This window comes from Gracilinanus agilis, chromosome 5 (genome assembly GCF_016433145.1).
Source record: "Gracilinanus agilis isolate LMUSP501 chromosome 5, AgileGrace, whole genome shotgun sequence".
NCBI lineage: Eukaryota > Metazoa > Chordata > Mammalia > Didelphimorphia > Didelphidae > Gracilinanus > Gracilinanus agilis.
Genome location: NC_058134.1, coordinates 38,354,691 through 38,380,517, shown reverse-complemented (window position 1 = coordinate 38,380,517; position 25,827 = coordinate 38,354,691). Strand labels below are relative to the sequence as shown.

At 37.9% G+C, this 25,827-nt stretch overlaps 1 protein-coding gene across 1 annotated transcript in view; it reads left to right on the top strand.

Annotated features, from left to right (window-relative positions):
• OXNAD1 (oxidoreductase NAD binding domain containing 1) overlaps positions 1-25,827 on the top strand; it is a 53,291-nt gene that overhangs the window by 12,717 nt on the left and 14,747 nt on the right. Inside the window, exon 5 of the mRNA XM_044677954.1 lies at positions 12,818-12,924. Within this exon, the coding sequence (XP_044533889.1) occupies positions 12,818-12,924 (107 nt within the window). The remainder of the gene's footprint in view (positions 1-12,817; positions 12,925-25,827) is intronic.

The window sequence follows — 25,827 nt, the reverse complement described above, 5'->3', positions numbered from 1 at the left end:
GAGAAGCTCTTAAAGAGTGAGAATCTTAATTGAGCATACTTTTTACAAACCTTTGCCTTAAAATCCTTGTTCTCCCTCCTGCTGTAGAACAACCTCTCATTCCAACATGTGAGAAAGCAAAGCAGAAGATCTTTTACCTTGTCCCATGTGCAGAATTTCCACCATATTCAGACAGACCCCTAGAAAGCTTTTCTACTCCATGAAGGGGTTTCACGGCAAGGGAAGGACACTCACCCTTTCCCCCTGTGAGTAGCCCCATTTTCATTAAAAATCTAAAATTGAATGTTTGATCTGCTTAATGGTTTTCCATGGGTTGTAATATTGTCCATGCTGTTAGAAAAATGTAAATATTTTAAAATAAAGCTTTCTTTCACTTTTATATACTAGTTTTTTAAAAAATTTACAAATGTCAAATACTAAATTTCAGTATTCAATGTAATGAGGATACATTTGAGGGGAAAAACACAAGACTTTAGTAAGAAATGGCATCCTGATTCCCCTCCTCATCCTCATTTATATCTCTGTAGTGCTCTGTGTCTTACTTCCTGGCCCCAACTCTGGTCCTCTTGCCATCACTTGTCATGTTCTAAAGAATTTGAGCATCTGAGCTCCTGTTTTGCATTGGTAGAGGGAATGTACTCACCAGGAAGCTCCTGCACTGGTGAAAGCACAGGTCCAACCCAAATCATTCAATAGAAAAGAATCTGGAAATAGATCTGAAGACTATTGTAATATAGAGTTGGAAGGACTGAAGAAATTATATCTCACTTGCCCTCCACCTCATGCACTGAGGCTGAGGCTCTGAAGGAGTAACTCCCCCAAGGTCATCTTATGACATGGAAGCAAAGCTACTGGCTTCTTGGCTACAGTGCTTTCCCTAGTGTGCCTGTGCTGCTGCCCTCTCTGAAAAGAGGAGATTTGGGGAGAGAGGAGTCACTTTAAAATAAAATTCTATCCTCAGAAGGTTGCTTTGGAACTAAAATGTTAGGTATTTTGAATTAGTTTTGAGCCAGAGTTTTCTTGGGAAATTTGAATTCCATTAGTTCAACTGCTCCAGATTCGGATAACCTGGAAACATACACCTTTCATACTAGGTTTCCTAAAAATTTGAAAAGTATTTTTGACTTGTTCAACCCAAAATTGCTGAATTGGTAAAGCTCTCTTTGAAGGATGACAACCATGCCAGTTATGAAGAAAATGAGTTTAATGTGATAACATGAAGTTTCTTAAACATGTTTTGTTTAACATGAGTTGTACTTTTTATTTTAAAGCTGATACAATTGGAATATTCAGTGAAAACTTTTAAAAAGAGAAAAAGTCCCTTTGCCTGTGCTTTCAATTTTAGGTGATTGGTTTCGGAGGGGAGGGACCTTTTAAAAAATTATATCTTGAACATAAAGAAAGTTAATACAAACTCTTAATAAAACACAATTCAAAAAGATTTGAAAAGCAGTGTCCAAAAGTAAGAACATTATAAAGTTAAGTTTCTGGCTCCAATGCTAGGCTGTGGGAAAATTTGCCTATCTGAAAGTTGTCTTTTAGCTCTCTTCTATTACCAGTCTAATAATTCAATTCAGAAAACTTTGATGAAAGTCCTATGTTCAGAAGATGTAAAAGTTTAGCTCAGATATGATCCCTGTCCTCATAGAGCTGAGATTGTAGTTGAATGGCATGATATAATATCATCACTATAGTGCAAGTAAGACATTCTCCTTACATCAGAGAAGGTATAGCAGAGGCTGAGCAAAAGGGATGAGGCAGGCCTGGGCTAGAAAGTCTTTTGGAGCCAATTTATTTCTGAAACTAATTAAGAGTTGTGGGACTGCCTAAATACGAACTATAAAAAGCTCTAGGAGACACACTATAAAGGCTAGTCTGGAATTTATCAGGTGAAGGTTACTTGGGCTTAGGATGATCTGTAGGTTGGATCACAAAATGGATAATGGAAAGAGAAGCTCTTTTCCCAAGCAAATGTTCCTGGTATTTGCCCACCAAATTAATCATGTTTCCTAAGATATATCTTTTTAGTGTAAAAAATGTATGTTTAATGTATATTTTGGGATGTTGATTTATATCCCATTATTTGTACAAGACATCTAAGACAGTGCTTTTATAGGACAATAGAACTTTGAAATTAATAACCTTTGCCTGCTTCCGTTTTCAAACTTCACATTTTTATATAGCCCAAATAATAAAAAAAAAGTCGTGATAACCTTAAGAATCTCAAAGAAATAGTGAATTGAAGGGAGAAAGTGAAATGTTCTTATGAATTAAAAATTGCTTAGGCAAGAATTATATTTCTTATAAGCTTAGGCAAGGTTCTTTGCAGAAAAAGGGCCAGAGGGAACATGGATTGTTGGAATAGCTAGGTAGACTAGAGATCATAATAGTGTAGGTCAGTGATGGGCAAACTTTTTAAAGAGGGGGCCAAAGGAAAGGAAATGCTCATCTGTCAGTCTATTTCTAAGGCAACACTTTCGAAGTTTCATTGTATTGTATCCTACTCATTGTATTCATCAGATTAGGAATAATGCATGTGGCCGGATAGAACATTTCAGGGGGGCCACATCTGGCTGGTGGCTGCAGTTTGCCCACCACTGGTGTAGGTCCATCATTTTTTACAGGGAATATGCCAAGAAGGTATCAGTGATTGGTCCAAAACCACAAGAGCAGTTACATTTATCCAAGGGTCGTGTGCAAAAAAAGCATTAATTTATAAAGCAAGCAAATGTTTAGGGATTAGACAAGTGACTAGACAAATTATCTGATATAGATCTATATTAAATAGCTGTCTCATATGACAGTAAAGATTGAAAAAATGGTCATTAAAGAAGTTTTAAAACTCAGGCTATAAAAGCTTAAGAAATTTGTATTGGAATGTCACATTTTCTTTTCAGCTCTGGTCTTTTCATCAGGAATACTTGAAAGTCCTCTATTTCATCAAAGATTTATTTTTTCCCCTGGAACAATTATACTTGGTTTTGCTGAGTAGATTATTCTTGGTTATAATTCTAGTTCCTTTGCTTTCTAGAATATCATATTCCAACCCTTCCACTCCTTTAAAGGAGAAGCTGCTAAATCTTGTGTGATCTTGACTAACTCCACAATATTTGACTTGTTTATTTCTGGCAGCTAACAGTATTTCCTTCCTTCCTTCCTTCCTTCCTTCCTTCCTTCCTTCCTTCCTTCCTTCCCTCCTTCCCCTTTACCTTCCATCTTAGAATCAACACTGATTGGGTTCAAGTTACTTGTCTTTGGTTCTGACTCTCAATCCACTGAGCCACCCAACTGCCCCCTGCAGTATTTTCTTCTTGACCCAGAAGTTTTAGATTCTGACTATATTCCTGGATATTTTCATTTTGGGTACTCTTTCAGGAGGTGATTGATAGATTTTTTCATTCCCTATTTTACCCCCTGTTTCTAGGATAACAGGGCAATTTTCCTTTACAATTTCTTGAAATAAGGTGTCTAGGCTTATGTCTAAGATGTCTAGGCTCTTTGTTTGATCATTGCTTTCTGGCAGTCTAATAATTCTTAAATGATCTCTCCTTATCTACTTTCCAGGTCAACTGATTTTCCAGTGAGATATTCCCTTTTTTTTTTTCATTCTTTTAACTTTGATTGTTTCTTAATGTCACATGGAGTCTTTAGCTTGTACTTTTCCCATTGTGATTTTAAAGAATTATTTTCTTTTGTACCTCTTTTTCCATTTGGCCTATTCTCTTGGGTTCTAATCAGACACCGAGGTCATCCTCTCAAGCTGAACTTCCAGGCATTCAAACTTTGCTGTAGAGAGCACAATTCTGTTAACCCAAATGCATGTTTTACCTAAAGTCTATTTTATGGAGAACTTGTACAAGGCAAGAGCTCATATGGAGATCAGAAGAAGCAGGACAGGAACCCTCTCAGACTCTGAAGAACTTTAATATCCATTCTAAGATATGAGAGATGCAAGCACAGGACCATCCAGCATGGCATGCCCACAGAAAAGATGATGCTGTGCTCCATGAGCAAAACAGAATTGCAGGAGCACAAAGGAAACATGAGACGTACAAATGTAGAGACAGTTCCATCCCAAATGTTCATACAGGCTATTTGTGCCTGTGATGGAGCTTACTGATCTCAGATTGGACTAAGCAGTCATAATCCAACACAATGTGCATTGACCTAAACAGAATGACATTATTGGCCTTTTTTGAGTACAAAGAACAAACAAAAATTCTCTCTTCGTGATTTTCTTGCATCACTCTCATTTATTTTATGAATTTTTACTCTACCACTCTTAATTGATTTTTTAAATAATCCTTTAGCTCTTCCAGGAATTTTTGTCCTGCTTGTGTCAGATTTACTATTTTTCTTTAAGGCTTTGCTTATAGATATTTTGACATTATTGTCTTCTGAATTTGTGTCTTGATTATCTTTGTCACCATAATAGATTTCTGTGAGCTGGATTCTTTTTTTGTTGTTAGCATTTTTGCTTTGTTTTTCTAAACTATTTCATGTCTGAATTTTATTTTAAAATTGGGTTTTGTTCACCTAGGGATGGGGAGGCACTGTTTCAAACTTCAGGCTTTTTCATGCTGCCTTTTTTAGAGGTGTAATTTTGAGGATCTACAGGTTTTCGGTGTTTCCAAGCTAGTGTGATGCTGGGGAAAATGTGGCCAATGTTTTCCTGGTCTGTGCTCAGAAGGGCCCTTGCTTCCTTGGGATTGCAATTGATACTGCTCCTCAGGGTCCATGCTCTCCTGGGACCACAGGAGCTCTTCTCCACCCCTGGAACTGTGACCCAGATGTGAGTATAGACATTAGAGTTACCAAATAATGCCCAATGCTGGGCTGGGAGTCCCCTGTAATCTCTTTCTGACTATCTTACCATCTCTGGACCAAGAACTTCCAAAGCTGTTGCTGCCACTATTGAGCTGCCTTCAAGGCCCATGAGTGGTGTTGCTGCCACTGTTGGTACTGATGCCATGGATGTTAGCATTGCTTGTGCTTTGGGCCAGCCTCCACCCCATGACACAGACGTCTTCTGTCAACCTCCTAAGTTTTCCCTGGCTGAACAAATGTCGCTCTCCAAACTTTTGTTGGGGCTCTACCACCCTAGAATTCAATTTGAAGTGTTATTTGTTTTTGTTTATAACATTGAAAATATGAAAGATACTCATTTAACTCCCTCCCTTTTCTCCTCTTAGAGAAGGCATCATTTGACAGAAAGATATGTGCATATATAAAACTATGTCTTATTTTTCTATTTATCAGTTCTCTCTCTAGAGGTAGACATACACAAGTTGTTCTTCAAAGAATATTTCTGTTGCTGTATATGTTCTTGTGGTTCTGCTTGTTTTGCTCTTCATACTTTCATATAAGCCTTTTCAGGTTTTTCTAAACTTAATCTGTTCTTCATTTCTTACAGTGCAGTAGTAGCCCATCGCAATCACATGCCACAACACTTTTGGCCATTTCCCATTTGATGAGCATTCCTTCAATTTCCAGGTCTTTGCCACCTCAAAGAGATGCTGTAAATATTTTGGAACATAATTTCTTTTCCTTTTTCTTTGTTCACCTTAGGAAATAAATCTAATAGTAGTATTGCCAAGTCAGAAGGTACACAGTTTTATAACTCTTTTAGTAGAATTCCTGATTGCTTTCTAGAGTAACTGGATCAGTGCACAGGAGTTCATTTAAAGGAGGAGAATGTTGAGAGAGCTCCACCAAAAGCTTCCTCTACTCATCTTTCTTGGCTTCCCCCCCCCCCCCCACCTTATGGGTTGGGCTTATGTAGGTGACCCCACTGCCTTCTTCAGGGTTACCAGTTTCACTGTCAAATCCCATGACCTTTCTCAGGCCTCATTCTGCTGAACTCCTCAGCAGCATTTTTCCCTCTCTCACTTCCTTCTCTCCCCACTTCCCTCCTTTTTTGCTTTGACTTCTGTGACCCTTTCCCAGACTCCTTTTCTCAATTACCTTCCTTTTCCCACCTACTAAGTGTGGGTATCTCCCAAGACTCTGTCCTAGGCTCTTCATGAAGTCAGTTTCTCTAAGTAGAAAACTTCTCAATCTAGACATCCACCTGAATATTTCTCCTGACCTATCTGATAGATGTCCCATCAGCATCTTGAACTCAATATGGACAGAATGGAATTCTTATTTTCTCTATAATCCCTTCTCCATACTAATTTTTGTTGTTGATTAAACCATGAGGTTTGGAATTATATGAGACAGCTGGGTAGTATAGTAGATAGAGCGCTGGACTTGGAGTCAGGAAGACCTGAGTTTAGATCCTGCTGTGAGACCTTGAGCAAGTAACTTCCTTCTGCCTCAGTTTCCTCCTTTCCTCATCTGTAAAACAGTGATAATAACACCTACCTCTAGGGCTGAGAGGGGCCTTTGCAAACAAAATACTATATAAATGGCACTTGTTGTTATACTTAGCTGGTCATTAGCTCTCAACCCTCAGGTCCATTCAATTCTAGCCCCATAACATCTCTCATATCTGCCCCTTGTCTCTTACATAGCCTCTACCAAAGTTCACTCCCACAACACTGGTCACTTGGACTATTGCAAATGCATTCTAATTGTCCTCTCTGTTCCTTCTCCACCCTGTCCTCCCAACTGCTACCATAAATTGATATTCCTAAAGCCTGACATACCAATTCCCTCAACTCTCAAATCTTCAGGTTCTTCCTGTAACATTGAAGGCCCTCCACAGTTTGGTTTCTCTTTACCTTTCTAGTCTTCTCTTGGTTAGATTATTCCCCACCTACAGTATCTAGTTTCCCTCTTCCGTGCCTTCTTCTTTCTGAGCCCAGGACTCACACAGTGCCCTGTTCCCCACTTCCCTTTCTTATTATTTCTCACTTCATTTTGAAATCATTCCTTTGTGTACAAATTGTATCTGCCCAGTAGAATGTAAACTCTAGGAGAGCAGGGCCTATTGGGGTAATTTTTCTTTGCACCCCCAGGGCCTGGCACATGACCATGTTGGTTGAATGGAATTATGAGCAATTATGAACCAATTCAATGAATGGGTATTTAAGTGCCTACTGTGCGTCAGATACCCCATATGAGAGATATGCTTCCAGGCACTGGCGTTAACAAATAAAAAGAATGAAATCATCTCTACTCACCAGGAGCCTAGTTACCTGTGTGATCTTGGTATGATATTTATCCTCTCTGGACTTCTGTTTATCTCTACATTGAGAACACTGGACTAGATTCAAGGAATCTTCTAGCTCTCTTATTCTAGTGATAATTATATAATGATAATTAATAAATTTTAAATTTATCAATATTGTCAACTCAAGATTATCTGTCTTAACAGATGATGATTGGGCCAACTCAGAAAAGCATATCACCTGAAAATCAAATTTTTTTTTTCCCACTTCAAATTGTATATAAGTATTGGGAGTAATCACAAAAGAAATCCTATACTTTCTTTCATGGCCTTATAAGTAATTTCTCCCCTTCTTTGAAACAAAAGGCCTGAGTCACTGAAAAATTTTAAGTCATGATTCTGAGACAGTTTCCACACCAAATGGGTTCAGTGTTTTTCTAGGTGATATATTACTTGTACAAAAATCACATCATTTTAAATTTCTTAGGATTGCATTCCCATTGTTAAGATTTATTTTTCTAGAGTAGCATTACATTAAATAACTATTTCATTGCATTCCTGTTTGGGCTTTTATCTCATGCCTCTTTGCCCAAGATTTTAAGCCAGAGAAATAATGAGAGGGAGTGAGGAAAATTAAATTTCCTGTACCAAGACCCATTTCCTGTTCAGAGATTATCACATCAATAGTAACTTCAAAATCATCTGTATAAAACTTCTTTAATCAGCAAAGTTGTATTTTAATGCTTAGCTGTTAAAGCTTTATATATGTGTACGTAATATATATATTATAACTAGAATAAGTTGGCAAATACATTGTTTTACTGTACAGTAGAAGTGTTTAAATGTTGTTTTATGGAGAAATTCATTTCCTGCCATGTGTTTTAAGTTAGAGCCTGGCTGGTTAAAGCTTTGGTTTTTAAATCTTTTGATCCATTTAGCATGGGACAAGCACAGACATCAAAACTGAAGTTCTTGTCCCAGTCTTCAGAAGTATTTGCTTTTCCAGACAAAGGCAAGAAGCAGTAACATATAAGAAAGGTGTTGATTACAGATAGTGTTAGAAAAAACTGAAATGATCTGTATTATCAACTTAGTCATTAGAAGAAAAATGCATCAGATAAATTATGTACAAATAGAATGTAACTTTGGCCTTGATTATCAGTCCTAGAAAATGTTCAGTTGCTAGAAAAAATATTGTAGACCTCCAAAGAGAGCTGATGGCATGTGAATACACAGATAGAAGCACACTTTCCTTATGTTCTTTATAGTTTGGTGCGGGGGTATTTTCTTTTGCAACATGACTAATATGGAAATGTTTTACATAATTGCACATATATAACCTATATCTTCTCAAGGAGGGAGGAAGAGAATTTTTAATTCAAAACTATAAAAAATGAATGTTGAAAATCTTTGTTTTCATGTAATTAAGAAAAAAATTAAATTTAAATTAAATGAAAAAAAAAAGCCAAAAAAAATGCTGTTGTGCTTCAAGAGCTATTTATTTTTTGTCAATTAGTCCAATGAAGATTTTTCTATCTTTTCATTACTTGTGCTAATGTTCTCACCTAGAACATTAGGCCAAAGGGTACAATAAGTCATGTGATCTGATGAGAATGTTTTGGTTATTCCAAGCTCCTAAAATCACATAAAAATGTGTTAGTTGCATAATACTTATGTAACCTTTTCTATAAAAATCACTGTAGTCCATATTTGGACATTAGCAAAATACTGTTTCCTTTCAAAAGGTTCTTATCAACTGTAGGGAGTTTGTGCACATAGGTTTGTTTTGGTTTTTTAAACCATTACCTTCTGTCTTATAATAAATGCTAAGTGTTGGTTTCAAAACAGAAGAGTAGTAAGGGGTAAGTAATTAGGATTAGGTGACTTCCTAACGGTCATACAGCTAGGAAGTGTCTTATGGTGAATTTGAACCCGAGACCTCTTGTCTCCAGGTCTCACTCTCTATCCCAGTGGTTCCCAAACTTTTTTGGCCTACCGCCCCCTTTCCAGAAAAAATATTACTTAGTGCTCCTGGAAATTAAAATTTTTTAAAATTTTAATAGCAATTAATAGGAAAGATAAATGCACCTGTGGCCATCACCTCTTTCCTGGATCGCTGCAGCACCCACTAGGGGGCAGTGGCACCCACTTTGGGAATCACTACTCTATCCTCTGAGCCACCTAAACTGCCTCTTAATTTTCATTTGTATGTGGAGGAATCTTTCTTTTTTAGTGTGAACTATATAGACTTTGATTTTCCCCACCACCCAAGTGTCTGTACTGTGTATGCTTATAATTTCTCATCTTTTAAATTCAAAGTAATGTTGACAGGTGGAAATTAAACATTTTAAAATGAAACACATATGCTAGGCTTACTTTTTAAAGGTTACTATTACTGAAAGTTAATAGTATTGATATTTATAAAATAAAAATTTTCTTGCCAGGGAGAGGATGGATCTGAAGAATTACAACATGGAACTTTCTATGATGCTTTTCATTAGCTATTGTATTTATATTTTAAAAAATAAAAATGTACTAGGAATAAGAAAAATGCATTTCCCTCAAAATAATAATTGGAATGAAGTATTTCTCACCCTTCCTACTTCCTGAGTTTTCAAAAATTCATAATAACTCAGTTTTCTTTCATCTTAGAAAAAAGAGGGAGGCCTTCCATTTCTGCTACTTCCTCTTATTCTGGGAACTAATTTTCAAGTTATTTTTACTAAAGTCTTAATTTAACATTTATATGTTGATCATTTTATATAAAGCATTGTGTTAGTTATCTTAATGAGCATAGAGATAAATAAAATATATAATCCTTCCTCAGGGAAGGGGGGATAATAAGCATTTATTGTGTCTTTACTGTGTGCCAAGCATTTTACTAAGTGCTTTACCAATTTCATCTCATGATCTTCATGATAACTCTGAGAGGTAACATGCTATTATTATCCCCATTTTTCAGTTGAGGAAATTGAGGCAGACAGAGATTAAGTGATTGTTAAGGGTTATACAGCTAAGTGTCTGATCCTGGATTTGAATTCAGGTCTTTCTTTTTTTTAGTTTTTAAATTTTTATTTAATTTATTAGTTTATAACATTTCTCCATGGTTATAGGATTCATGTTCTATCCTTCTCCTCCTCCCATAGCCCACACATAATTCCACTGGGTTTTACATGTATCATTGATCAAGATCAATATTATTGATATTTGCATTAGGGTGTTCATTTTGAGTCAATATCCCTAATTATATCCCCATCTACCCATGTGATCGGGCAGTTGTTTTTCTTCTGTGTCTCTACAGTTCTTCCTCTAAATGTGAATAGCGTTCTTTCTCATAATTCCCTCAGAGTTGTCCTGGATCATTGCATTGTTGGTAGTAAAGAAGTCCATTACATTCAATTTTACCACAGTGTATCAGTCTCTGTGTATAAAGTTCTCCTGGCTCTGCTCCTTTCACTCTGCATCAATTCCTGGAGGTCATTCCAGTTCACGTGGAACTCCTCCAGTTCATTATTCCTTTGAGCACAATAGTATTCCATCGCCAACAGATGCCACAGTTTTTTCAGCTATTCCCCAATTGAGGGCTCCCCTTGTTCTCCACTTTTTTGCCACCACAAAGAGCACGGCTATAAATATTTTAATACAAGCCTTTTTCCTTATGATCTCTTTGGGATATAAACCCAGTGGTATGGCTGGATCAAAGGACGGGCAATCTTTTAGCGCTCTTTGACTCCAGTCCCAGCACTCTGTACTCAGCCACTCAGAATAGTAGTACTTCATGCCATTTGATCTTGTGAATTAGATAAGGCAAATACTGACAACATAGATAAAAATCTAGAAAGATTTGCTAATAGTTATGGAGAAATACTCACAATTAGGATGGGAACAGTGAGAATGGAAACATGAGAGTCATTTTGAAGGAAGAACTGACACATCTTTGCAGCTGTTTAACTTGGAGGAGTGGAGAGGGAAATCCAAGATGTCTCTGATGTTTTGAGCATGAATAATCAGGTTGAGTTTTCAGTTGTATCAAGTTTGAGGTTCAGAAAGACATGTGAACAGAAAAGACCAAGAGGCAGTTGGGAATTTGGAAGTGGAGATTAGGTGAAAGATCAGTGTTGGGAAGAACATCTTGAGAGCTATTTGCACAGAGCTAATAGTCAAAAGTCTTAGAAATAGGTAGAGCCACATAGAGTAGAAGAAGGCAAGAAATCATATGCTAAAGTGATGCCCACATTAAAGGAGCCACAAAAGAGATGACTATAAGCCAGTATCTAGAGAGATGGCCACATGAGCACCAGAAGAGGACCCACAGCATGCATTTTCCTATCAGCCTAGGAAAGAAGAAGTAACAAGAAATACTGAGTAGTCCCTAGGGTGAAATGCTCAGGAGGTCAGGATGGAGAGAGCTGCTTCCATCAGGAGGTAAAGGCCAAAAAACAAGAGAAAAAGGGGGAAGAGGTGGAGGCAGGAAGCATAAGCTGAGAATAAAAGTGCATTGTGACTTATGGAGGCTTTATGGGCTGCTTTGGAAACCCAGCCACCATATCGAATTGTGTGGCAAAATGTCAAATTGCCAACTTCAAAGTGAGTTTTGGTGCACGGTTTGTAAGTTAATAGCTATCTTTACCGGTATGTGGGTACCTTTTGTCTAGGTTGACTGTAGAAATGGACTTTAATGGTCCGAATGATTTTATATCCCTCCAGGAAGGAATAGTTCATTCTTAATAGAACATGATGAGATGGGAAGAAGCAATTGGGGCCAGGGAAGCACGAATACATAAATACTTTGGGGCAATATACAACATTAGAGCTGTCTTCTACTGAAATATAAAAGAGAAGTTAGGTTTATTCTGTGTGGCCCTAGTGGACAGAGCCCAAAGTTGTGGATGCAATTGAGCTCCCACAATAAGAACCTTTACCAAGGGAGATGGACTGCCCTAGGACACTGGGAGGCCCCCTTAGTAGAGATTTTCAAATCTCACCCCTTGTTGGTAACAGAGAAGCTGTTCCTGGCCAGGTCCAGGTTAGAGAGATGATGTAGACCCCTCTCAATGCTGGGGTTTGGAATAATCTCCTTCCCTACCTAGATGACTGAATCAGTTTTCAACAAGGAACAAAACAGAATAATCTAAACTTTACATCTACCCCTGCTCACTTTTTGTTAGAAGGGTTAATGAGGACAGGAGATAGTCTAGTCTAATAAACATTTATTAACCCTGCTGTGTGTCAGACACTGCACTAAGTGCTGGGAATGCAATTAGATAGTGGGGGGCTAAAGAAGAGCTCCCAGGGGACAGAATCATGAAGTAGTCAGAGTATTTGCACCTCCTTGACCCTATTTGCCATTTAGGGCCTCTCTGGAAGAGGCAGGGTTTTAAAAATCATTCCCAGGAGTTAGATATCTCTTAGTTAGAATTTGAAGGTATGGTGGCTATTGGGTGTTATAAGGGTGAAGCCTAATCCTCAAATCAAATTAAACTAGTCTGATAGTTTGCTTCCCAGAAGACTTAGTGAATATCATTGTAGGCAAATTGGGTAAAAAGACATTCTTTGGTTTTACTTCTGTAGAATTATCTTTGAGGAATAGTCACACTAATTGTCTAAGTGGACATGCTACATGTCACTATGCCCATGAATTCCTGGAAGTTTGTACATTGTTTGTGAATGTAACAAAATCACAACACATTTTTCCTGTTTTAGCTTGTGTCTCCTGCTAAAGTGTGTGGGATTATCAGTGAGTCCAAAACTGTCCGAAGGCTCCGTTTGCTGGTTGCTAGTAAAGAATTTGCTTTCAAAGCTGGCCAATGGTAAGTTGTTTTTTTAATTTTTTCACATGGTACATGGAGGGACATTATATCATTATACATACATTTTATTAGGCAGATAGCCTCACATTTTAAATTATTGGGTTTTCCATCGTAAATATAAATGCTAAAAAATTTATTCAAATTCAATTCAAATGTCTCTTTATTTGGTTTGGACTCAAACATTGCTAAATTTCATACTATCTTTGTTTTTAATTCTAACAACTTTTTTGATCACTTTCTGGGGGAAGAGGATCTAGATCTGTGATTTTGTTACTGTAGGAAACTACCCCTTAAGGAGACTCTCTTGTATCCATGTACACTGGAGAATGCACTACAGTTTATAGTCCAAGAGATGAAGGGACTTGTCTGAAGTCACTCAGTCTGCATGTATCCAAAGAAGTGGGACCTGAACCTAGGTCTTCCTCCCTGGTAGGCCTACTCCTACTCCCTCAGAAGCCAGAGAAAATGGAGCTCCTTCTCTTCACTGACTCTTTCTGTTATAGTTGGTCTCTTAAAAGAGACAGTGAGATTTAAAAACTCCTTCTAACATATAAATTCTGAGATTAAGAAAACTCCTTATCACAATATGTTCACTTAATTTTGTCCATTGGTAACTTTCAGCCCTTTATGCAGAGGAAGAATACCTTTTTTTTTTTTTGCAAAGATATTTTATTTTACCAATTATATGTAATAACAATTTTCCACATAAGTTTTCTGAAGTTATATGATCCAGATTATCTCCTTTTTCCCAGAGCTAGGAAGCAATTTGATCTGGATTATACATGTCTTATCATACAAAACATTTCCACATTGTTCATTTTTATAAGAGAATACTCATATAAAATGAAAACCCCCAAATAAAAATGCAAATAAACTAAACTGAAAAATTGTATGCTTTGATCTGTATCCCAACTCCAACAGTTCTTTCTCTGTAGGTGGATAGCATTCTTTGTCCTAAGCCCCCCTCAGAATTGTCCTGGATAATTGTATTGCTGGGAGTAGCTCACACTGTCCCAGATAATCCTCCCAAGATACTGCTATTACTGTGTACAGTGTTCTCCCTGTTCTGCTTATTTCACTCAGCATCAGTTCGTGTAGGTCTTTCTAGCCTTTTCTGAAATCCTCCTGCTTATCATGCCTTATAGCTCAATAGTATTCCAACACTATCATACACTACACTTTGTCCAGCCATTCCCTAGTTGATGGACATCCCTTCAGTTTCCAATTCTTTGCCACCACAAAAAGAGCAACTATAAATATTTCTGTACTAGTAGGTCTTTTACCTTTTTCTTTTTTTATCTCTTTGGGATATATCTAGTAGTGGTATTACTAGATCAAAGGATTGTTTTATTGTTTTATAACCCTTTGGCCATAATTCCAAATTGCTCTTCAGAATAGTTGGATCAGCTCACAACTCTACCAGCAATGCATCAGTGGCACAAGTTTGCCACATGTCCTCTAACATTTTTCACTTTCCTTTACTATCATGTTGGCCAGTCTGATCAGTGTATCTCAGAGTTGTTTTAATTTACATTTATCTAATTGAGAGTAATTTTAGAACATTTTAATATAATTATTGATATCTTTGATTTCTTCATCTGAAAACTGCTTGTTCATATTCTTTGACTGTCAATTGGGGAATGGTTTGTATTCTTTTTTTTTAACTTTTTAATTAATTTATTTTTTATTTAAACCCTTACCTTCCATCTTAGAATCAATACTGGGTATTGGTCCTAAGGCAGAAGAGTGGTAAGGGCTAGACAATGGGAGTTAAGTGACTTGCCCAGGATCACACAGCTGGGAAGTGTCTGAGGTCAGATTTGAACCTAGGACCTCCCGTCTCTGGGCCTGGCTCTCAATCCACTGTGTTACCCAGCTGCCTCCTTTGTATTCTTATAAATTTGACTTAGTTCTCTATAGAGTTAAAAAATGAGACCTTTTCCAGAGAAATCAGTTAGAAAAATTTTTTTTCAAGATTGCTGTTTCTGTTCTAATATTGGTTGCATTAGATTTGTTTGTACAGAAGCTTTTTAATTTAATATAGTCAAAACTATTCATTTTATATCTTGCAATGCTCTCTGTCACTTGTTTGGTCATACATTCTTCCCTTTTCCATAGATCTGGCAGGTAAACTATTCTAGGTTCACCTAATTTACTTATAGTATCATCCATTATGTGTAAATCATATATCCATTTTGACCTTATCTTGGTATATAGGGTATGAGTGAGATGTTGGTCTGTCCCTAGTTTCTGCTATACTGTTTTCCAGTTTTCCCAGCAGTTTTTGTCAGTTAGTGAGTTCTTATCCCAAAAGCTTGAGTCTTTGTGTTTATCTGACACTAGATTGCTAAGGTCATTTATCCTTCATCTATTCCATTGATCCTCCATTCTATTTCATATCCAGTATCAAATCGTTGTGATTACTGCTTTATAATATGGTTTGAGATCTGGTACTGCTAGTCCTTCACATTTTTTTTTCATTAACTCCCTTGATATTCTTGATCTTTTGTTATTATTTTTTTCTATTAAATAGTTTTTTGGTGGTTTGATTATATGGCACTGAATAAGTAAATTAATATGAGTAAAATTGTCATTTTTATTGCATTAGCTCAGCCTACCCATGAGCAATTGAGATTTTTTGAGTTGTTTAGATCTAACTTTATTCGTGTGAAAACTGTTTTGTAATTGTATTCATATAATTCCTATATTGGATGAATATTTTTAAGGTATCCATTCTGATTTATAATAATTAGTAGGGAGCTTTTCTTTCATAAGTTTCAATTAAAAAATTAATCTTACCAACTCATAAAGTTGTGTATGGTTGTCTATAAGACAATTTTTTAATTATTAATTTTTTTTGCCAATTACATGTAATAACAAATTTCCACACAAGTTTTCCTAAGTTATATAATTGAATTCATCTCCCTCCCTCCCTTTCCTTTTCTCTCCTGGTACTGGCAGGTAATTTGATCTGAGTTATACATGTATTTCCATGCAAAATATATTTCCATAATGTTCATTTCGTAATGAGTAATCTTATAAAACTAAAACCCCCAAACTTATACTCAAATAAACAAGTGAAAAATCATATGCTTTGACCTACATTCTGACTCCAACAGTTCTTTCTCTCGAGGTGGATGGAATTCTTTGTCCTAAGTCCCTGAGAATTGTCCTGGATCTTTGCATTACTGATAAAAACCAAGTCTATCACAGTTGATCATTCCACAATATTGCCATTACTATATACAGTGTTTCTTGTAAGACAATTCAGCAAGTCATATTTGTGGCTATGAGGGAGGTTTTTTAATTTTTTTTTTTAAATAAACTAGCATTTATTTTCTCTTCTGCCAACCTGCCTACCCCTCTCCTCTAACCTCCTCTGCTCTATCCCCCAACTAGGAAAAGAAGAAGAAAAAGAAAACATTTGTGGTCTATTTAGCCTGTCACCTCTCTGGCAGGAGCATCTTCTTCATAGGTCCTCTGAAATCAAGTTGGTCAGTGTGCCTGTGAGACTTCTTAAGTCTTTGACAGTTATTTATTTTAGCAGCGTTGGGGTTCTCCTAATTCTGATCACTTCACTCTGCCTCAGTTCATAACAAGTCTTTCCAAATTTCTCTATCTCATTCATCATTTCTTTCTTTTTCTTTTTTTTTAAACCCTTATCTTCTGTCTTAGTTACAACTCTAAGACAGAAGAGTAGTAAGGGCTAGACAATCAAGATTAAGTGACTTGCCCAGGGTCACACAGCTAGGAAGTGTCTTAAGCCCAGATTTGAACCCAGGTCCTCCTGACTCAAAGGCTAGTACCTAACATTGTACTCCCTATCTGCCCCATATTCATCATTAAAAAAAAATTTTTTTAAACTCTTTATCTTCTGTCTTAGAATCAAAACTGTGTATTGGTTCTTAGGCAGAAGAGCAATAAGGGCTAGGCAATGGGGTTAAGTGACTTGCCCAGGGTCACATAGCTTGAAAGTACCTTAGGCTAGATTTGAACCCAGGACCTTCCATCTCTAGGCCTGGCTCTCAATCCACTGAGCCACCCAGATGCCCCCCCCCCCGCCCCCTCTTCATCATTTGTTGTAGCAAATGATAAAGCATAATTTATTTAGCCATTCTCCAACTCTTTAGGTTTTAGTTCTTTACCACCACAAAAGAACTGCAGTAAATGTTTTTATACCTATATTTCTTGGGGCTCTGAGGTGTAGGGACTCAGTCTCAGTTCGACTTCTCTAGCCAGTTTTTTCCCAGCTCTGCCTGTGACCATGCACATAAACTAGTTGGGACACAACAAACCTTTCCCAGCATTTTTCCTTCTCACCACTCACTCAACTCATTTATCCATCCACTAATACCATTCAGCCCTTCCACCGGGTAAAATTTTGTGTGCATGTATGTGCACATAGAAACACTAGCTGTCTTCTCTACTCTCTCTTTGCAGTTGCTACCACTATTACCCATTGGGTTAAAAAAATCAGCAGGAGAAAGAGAAATATTTTAAGGCCTAGAAATTTTTTAGTGATTTCTTTGAAACCCACCAAAGGGTGCTGGAGGGCTGGTTGGGAAGGGTAGCTTGGAGCCTTCTCTGAATCAGAGCCTTCTCCTATGTCTAGTGGGAGGCCATGTGATGGGCCGTGTGTGTGTGGAAATGAATCCTTCCCTCAGAAGAGGGAGCAGCTTTGCATTTTTATAAGCCTGAACCCCTGATTAAAAGATGAGAGAAGGTTCAGGCTGGAGATCCATGAACACAGGCCTCCTCTAAGAAGACTGGAACTTCTGATTATTGGAGGTAGTTAGTATTTTGGAGGGGAAGTTTGCCTGTCAATGCATGGAGACAAGCAAATAAGGACCCCTGACTGTTCTAAGCTGAGCCCTGGGGTGGTGGTGCCTTGTGGGGATTACTGTGCTCCAAATTCTGGTCAGCTTTATAGGCCCCCAAACTCCATTTTATTTGGATGAATTGCTAAAGTGCCAGGCTTACCATCAGAAGAGCTGGGATTGAGCTTTACCTCTCACACTTATAAGCCAGACGACCACTTAGCTTTATCTGGGCCTCAGCTTCTTAATCTGTAAAATGAGAAAATAGCGATAAGATCTGCCCCACAAGGTTAATGTGAGAATGAGGTAATTTGCAAACCTTACACCATTCTATAAATGCTAATTGTAATTAAGAGTAAGAGACTGATTTGCAAACCATTATGTTGGCTAAGAGGAAAGAGTCAGGGGAAATGGGTTCAAATACTATCTCTGAAGTTTTTTGAACCGTATAAACCCATAAGAGCCTAGGCAAGTCAAGTTCTCTGGGCCTCAGCTTACTCAGCTCTCCAGTGAGAGGGTAGGCTAGTCCTCTGAGAGATCTTGGATCTTGTGTAAAATTAGTTATCTGAGCTAAAAAATAAATCCATCACCAAGATCTTCTGTGCCTCTTGGGGTGCTTTACTAGTTAATAAATATTTAATGATTCATCAGCTCCTCCCTCCTTCAATGCTGTTAACAGTTGTTTGGGTTGTCCTCAATTAGAGCCTCTTCACTTCCCCTCTAGAGATGTGCCGACCTGCTGCTGGCCTGTCCTGGACCTTCTCCAAGGCCTGTCAGAAGAGCTGCCAGCCTGGGTGGGACCAGACCCATACCCTGGCAGCTAGTTTTCGTCCTCCTGTTTCTGTGGGTCCTTATGGCCTTCTCTCATTTTCCTTTACCACCTACCCAGTCTTGCCCTTACTGGGTCATCTGTGGGACAGTTCCTTGCGATAGTCCCATAGATGGAGTGGGGACTTTGCTTATGTTTTGTTGCATGCACACAAGGAGCCCTTCCCTGGCTCAGGCCTTCTGCCCTGGTTTTCAGGGTCCATAGGACTGTGGGAAGCATCTGTGCATCGAGGAAGGCTAAATGGCAGAAGCTGGGTTAGGTGTTGGGAGAGCCTGGAACAGGCACCACCTTCTCAGAAAGATTTCATTTGTCTGAGAGTTGAGATTTGTCCAGGGTCTCTCAGCCAGTATGGGTCTGGCCTTCTTGCTCTGGTTGCTATGCCTCGCTATCTCACAGAAGTCAGAAGTAGTATTTTGAATGAACACTTAAAGCACATCAGTTGCTCCCAGCTTTTTTCTGAATGACAACAGCTCCAGTAAGGAGAGCTGCCCTCAGAATTCAGGATGGTTATTCGGTCTGTCTAAAAGCTGCGGATCAGATCGCTGGGCAAAGGGGTCTATACTCAGAAGTTACCCGTCTTTATACTGAACAAACTAGATTCCATGTAGTAAACTATTAGCTCCCCACTGCAAAAAGCAAAACTCTAGAATACTCTTTATTTTCTCGTCCCTCTGTTCTTTTAATTTCACCTAGGGTGAGCTTAAAGAGTTTAAATGTTGTTAGTGCAGGGCAAATTATAAATCTGTCTCCAGTAGACTCAGTGTAGACCTAAGAATAATTGGGATGCTGATGGCCTTCCTTTATTTATTTTTATTCAAAGATTTTATTTTCACTATTACATGTAATAATTTTCAACATACGTTTTCTAAAATTACAAGATCCGAATTGTCTCTCTGTCCCTTCCCTCCCTCCTCTCCATAGATGGTAAGCAATTTGATCTGGGTTATATATGTATTATCATGCAAAATATATTTCCATATTGGTCATTGTTGTAAGAGAATAAATAACATAAAACTAAAATCCCAAAATAAAAAACATAAATAAACTAATGTGAAAGATAGTATGCTTTAATCTGCACCTGAACCCCACAGTTCCTTCTCTGGAGGCAGAGAGCATTCTTTATAACAAGTCTTTCAGAATTGTCCCAGGTCATTGTATTGCTGAGAATATCTAAATCCATCACAGTTGATCATTCCACAATATTGGTGTTACTGTATACAATGTTCTCCTGGTTCTACTTACTTTATTCTACATCAGTTCATGTAAATTTTTTCAGCTCTTTCTTAAAGCTGATGTCTTCCTACCCAGATATCTGTCCCATTATTCCCCCAGGAAGATCTTAGTGACGGATTTATTTCTTAGCTCAGATTACTAATTTTACATAGGATCCAAGATCTCTCAGAGGACTAGCCTACCCTCTCATTGTTGAGCTAAGTAAACTGAGTAAATTGGGCCCCATTGAGCCTTAAATTCAAGTTGGTCTGTAAATAGAGCAATTTGTATTTTCATAGGCTCTTGAAAGGGTAGGTGCTATTGAGGCTGCTTTTTAAAAATTGGGTTGATTTTGAAGCATTTTTTTAGCTCATCAACCTTGATTGGATTTCACAGGAGTCCCTTGGCTAATTTTGGCATGGTCCATCTGAAAATAAGTTTTGTTAGAATTGAGGATATGTGAGAATAGCAAGAGTGAGCACTCATGTTAAATAGTTTGCCTTTGAATTTGGAATTAGAAAACAAGATGCTGATTGCAATAATTTGAGTTTCTGAAGCAATTTACTATAATCTTTGCACATGATCAGTGATACATATTAAATTCTTGGTGGCTGTTGTAAGGGAGGTGGTGTAGAAAACATATTTACCCTTCAAAAATTGTTCACCAGTTACTACACTTCTGTGAAGAATAGAAGCTTTAATTATAGTGATTCTTTTTGCATTTTCTCTTCTATGGTACTGTTTCTGTCCTGTGGTCTGCTTGACATGGCAGTCTCTCAACACTCTCATTCAGTCTTTCTGCCAACCAGATCACTTTTCTTGAGTAAGAAACACATTCATGTGGTCTTTAGCACTGCTGTGATTAAGCTATTTGTTTTCAAAATTATAAACATCTACCAATTTATTTACCTGTCCAGGAAAAGAAAGCTACCATTTCATTGCTGTTTCACAGAAATAAAATCCTATTCATTTTCTCAATCAAAGTAGAATTAGTTAGAAGGTATTTATAATGAGAAACATTAGAGAGGCAGTTGGGTGGTTCAGTGGACAGAATGCTAGACCTGTAGTCAGGAAGACCAGAGTTCAAATCCAACCTCAAACACTTTATAGCTGTGTGACTCTGGTCAAGTCACTTAACTCTGTGTGCCTTTATCCACTATAGAAAGAAATGACAAAGCACTCCAGTATCTTTGCTAAGAAAACCTCTTGGACAGTGTGACCCATGGGATCACAGTGAGTCAAATGACTGAACAACCACAAATTTATAATAGTACCTGGCTTTGATCACATACTTGAGTGTAAGTGAATTTTTGGAAGAGATATATGAATCAGGCCATTTTATTGACATTTTGAACCACCTCTACCAACCATAAACAATTATGATACATCTAATTTTTTAAAACAAATAATTCTTAATTCCTTTTTTCCCCATTCACTACTTATTATGGGACTATAAAGAGACTGGGGTTCTTCAGGTTTTTAAAAATCTCCTTTAATTTCATCACCTTGGAAATATTTTTGTAATGATCCCACTATTGTTGAAACATTTTGAGAACTCTTCATATCCATTGCTTTGGCCCTATTACATTATAGCTGTCTTTTTTTGGACCCTAAACCTAAACCATGAGGCCTACTCGTATCATTCAGCAGATGTGACTTGAAACAAGTTTGACCCTTTCCAGATGTCCCTTATGGGGATGAAACTGCTGTTTCCAGTGATATTTGGAAGAAGGCATCATATGTAGGCTTTGAAAGGCAAGTTCAGTTTAACCAGCATTAAAAAATTCTTGTTGTGGGCCAACCACTAAAGAGACTGAGTCCTCCAGGACTGTGTGAGTTTATTGGGGGATAAGAGCACTGTGTGGCAGCAAAGGAAAAAGGGACAGAGAGCTAGAGGAAAGGATTGGGAATGGGGGAGAAGGAAGGTGGAGGCCTGGCCTCAGCTCGGCCCGGGAGGATGAGAATGTCAGTAGGGGGAGATGTGCAGAAAATAGGCTTCCCCCATGGTTGAAACAAGGCTGTGCTGAGCCCCAAGGATCCATGTTCTGGTCTTACCTTGAGATACTGTGTGTCCATAGACAGCTCTGCTTTTCTCTTTCTACCTGCCTCTCGGAAGTTCATTGGAGTTCTCATTGCCTCTGACGTGGAGGCACAGTGTGATTATTATTAGCACCTAATGGGACTTCTGTAAATGGGACAAAATGGGACCATCTGTAAAGGACGTGGAAAACCTTCAGGAAAGGCCTATCTAAACATTACTGACTTGGAATGCTCAGAGGCAGGAGAGTGAAGGGGGATCGGGGAGCTCCTGCTGTTGTTTGCTGAAGGGTTTTTAGCAAAAGTGTGACAATCCAATCTGGATCATTAAAATTGTATCTACATGTAATCTGAAACCCATCCTTCTAGACCCAAGCCTTCCCCTGGGTAGTCTTTCTTGAATGTTCCTACTGAGCTCCTCAAATTCTCCTGGATCTCTGTCTGGGGTGCAAATTCTGTTACTCACTATTGAGTACTTACTGAAGTCAGTCCCCAGGCTCTCAATGAATTATTTTCCCAGAGTTCATTTATATGTTGGCTCCTTAGAATTCAGAAAGCATTTATCCAGAGGAACAATTATATGTTAGTTTGCTGTCCAGAATTCTCCTCAAAAACCTACTTCTTTAGTGTGTGTTATTGCTGAACAATCATATGTGGCATCAACAATACTAACTTGAGGTCTGAAGTCTAAGATTGGGGATCCCTTGGGAGACTTGAGCAGAAATAAAAAGTTTTCTCCTCTTATGGGTTCACAATTGACTCTTGGCAGCAGCATATATTCAGATAGGCACAGCTCAACTTTGGCATCCTCCCTTCTCCCATCTCTCCCTGGACATAGTGATCTGATAGAAGCCTAGCAATTGTGGACCTTTGATTCCTTTTAGTGAGTCATTTTCTGAGATTGTATATTTTTCAGCCTAACCCCAAAGCCAGAGTCCTGGTCCCAAAAAGCTGTTTTGTCATTTGTAGGCATCATTAAAGCCCAGAGATCCTGTCCCTAAAACTCACCTCTTAACAGCATCATTTGCTGGCCCAGAAGCCTGTCTGGGGAAGCCTCTGGGAGTGTCTCGTCAGCAGAGGGCACTGCAGGGCAGGTGATAAAGCCAGCACAGTGTGAACTTGCCATTGGACCAGAGAACAGACAATAGGCTGTTAATCCGTGGCAACTCTAGGATGCCAACCATTTCATTACCCCAAATAAAGAGAAGTATTTAGAACTTGAAAACAACAGAGTGAGAAATAGGGTCTGAGGTTAGATGTAGTACTCCAAATTGGTCTTCAGACATTTAAAAATTACCAGGAAGGCTCATATAAGCCTCTGGGTAAATAAACAGAAATCACGTACAGATTATACTTCCTTTTCATAATTTGACCATTGTGGGAGCAGTCTCTTTTTCCCTTTTCTTATTTCCCAGGACATTGGGAATCAGGATTTTGGTGCTAATTATCTTTTCTTTCCTTGGTATTTTGAAAGGGTTTTTAATGCAATTGGCTGAACTTTCTGAGAGTTTCTGTTCAGTATACTCTTAGAATATAGTATTGTGATCAGAATAAAGAGGAAAGATTATGTAGAACATAGCTTTGGGATAAGAATGAAGGAGGGAAAAACTAGGTAAGATTTCTAGGATATATGTCCAACACTTTGTAACAGCAAAATTCTGCCAACACCAAATATCTGCCCTTTTTTTATTAGACATTTATTAATATTCGTTTTTAATCTGTTTACATACTTTATGCCCCTACTTTCCCCTTCATCCCCCTCTCTCCCCCCACCCACGGCCAACATACATTTCCACTGGTTGTACCATGTGTCCTTGTTCAGGGTCTATTTCCCATTCATGTCCGCCTCAGCCCATGCATTCAAGCAATTGTTTATCTTATATGTTTCCTCTCCTGCAGTCCTTCCTCTGAATGTGGGTAGCATCTTTACCATAAATCCCTCAGAGCTGTCTTGTGTCATTGCAGTGGTGCTGGTACAGGAGCCCATTACATTTGATTTTACCATAGTATATCAGTCTCTGTGTACAATGTTCTTCTGGCTCTGCTCCTTTCACTCTGCATCACTTCCTGGAGGTCTCTCCAATTTGCATGGAATTCCTCCAGTTTATTATTCCTTTTAGCACAATAGTATTCCATCACCATCAGATACCACAATTTGTTCAGCCATTCCCCAATTGAAGGGCATCCCCTCATTTTCCAGTTTTTTTGCCACTACAAAAAGCGCAGCTATAAATATTTTCGTACAAGTCTGTTTATCTATGATCTCTTTGGGGTACAAACCCAGCAATGGTATGGCTGGATCAAAGGGCAGGCAGTCTTTTATAGCCCTTTGGACATAGTTCCAAATTGCCAGCCAGAATGGCTGGATTATTTCACAACCCCACCAACAATGCATTAATGTCCCGATTTTGCCACATCCCCTCCAACATTCATTACTCTCCCCTTCTTTCATTTTAGCCAATCTGCTAGGTGTGAGGTGATACCTCAGAGTTGTTTTGATTTGCATTTTTCTAATTATTAGAGATTTAGAACACTTTCTCATGTGCTTTTTGATACTTTTGATTTCTTTATCTGAAAATTGCCTATTCATGTCTCTTGCCCATTTATCAATTGGGGAATGGCTTGATTCTTTATACAATTGCTTTAACTCCTTGTATATTTGAGTGATTAGACCCCTGTCAGAGTTTTTCGTTATAAAGATTTTTTCCCAATTTGTTGTTTCCCTCCTGATTTTGACTACATTGTTTTTGTTTGTACAAAAGCTTTTTAGTTTAATATAATCAAAACCATTTAATTTACATTTTGTAATTTTCTCTAACTCTTGCTTGGTTTTAAAATCTTTCCTTTCCCAGAGATCTGACAAGTATACTATTCTGTGTTCACTTAACTTATTTATAGTTTCCCTCTTTATATTCAAGTCATTCACCCATTCTGAATTTATCTTGGTGTAGGGTGTGAGATGTTGATCTAGACCTAATCTCTCCCATATTGTTTTCCAAATTTCCCAGCAGTTTTTGTCAAATAGTGGATTCATGTCCCAAAAGTTGGGCTCTTTGGGTTTATCATACACTGTCTTGCTGACATCATTAACCCCGAGTCTATTCCACTGATCCTCCCTTCTATCTCTTAGCCAGTACCATATTGATTTAATGACTGCTGCTTTATAGTATAGTTTGATATCTGGTACTGCTAGGCCCCCTTCCTTCACATTTTTTTTTCATTATTTCCTTTGATATTCTTGATCTTTTGTTATTCCAAATGAAATTTGTTGTAGTTTTTCCTAATTCAGTAAAGAAGTTTTTTGGTAATTTGATAGGTATGGCACTAAATAGGTAAATTAATTTGGGTAGGATGTTCATTTTTATTATGTTAGCTCGCCCTACCCATGAACAGTTAATGGCTTTCCAATTGTTGAGGTCCAGTTTTATTTGTTTGGAAAGTGTTTTGTAGTTGTTTTCATATAATAACTGTGTTTGTTTTGTTAGATTGATTCCCAAGTATTTTATATTGTCTAGGGTGATTTTAAATGGTGTTTCTCTTTCTACCTCTTGCTGTTCTAATGTGTTGGAAATGTATAGAAATGCTGATGATTTATGTGCATTTATTTTGTATCCTGCCACTTTGCTAAAGTTGTTGATTATTTCTACCAGCCTCTTAGTTGATTCTCTAGGATTTTTTAAGTATACCATCATATCATCTGCAAAGAGTGATAGCTTAGTCTCCTCATTGCCTATTTTGATACCTTCGATTTCTTTTTCTTCTCTAATTGCTATTGCTAGTGTTTCTAGTACTATGTTGAATAATAGAGGTGATAATGGGCATCCTTGTTTCACTCCTGATCTTATTGGGAAGGCTTCCAATTTATCCCCATTGCATATAATGCTTGTTGATGGTTTTAGGTATATATTGTTTATTATTTTTTAGGAAAGGTCCTTCTATTCCTATACTTTTCAGTGTTTTCAATAGGAATGGATGCTGTATTTTGTCAAAGGCTTTTTCAGCATCTAT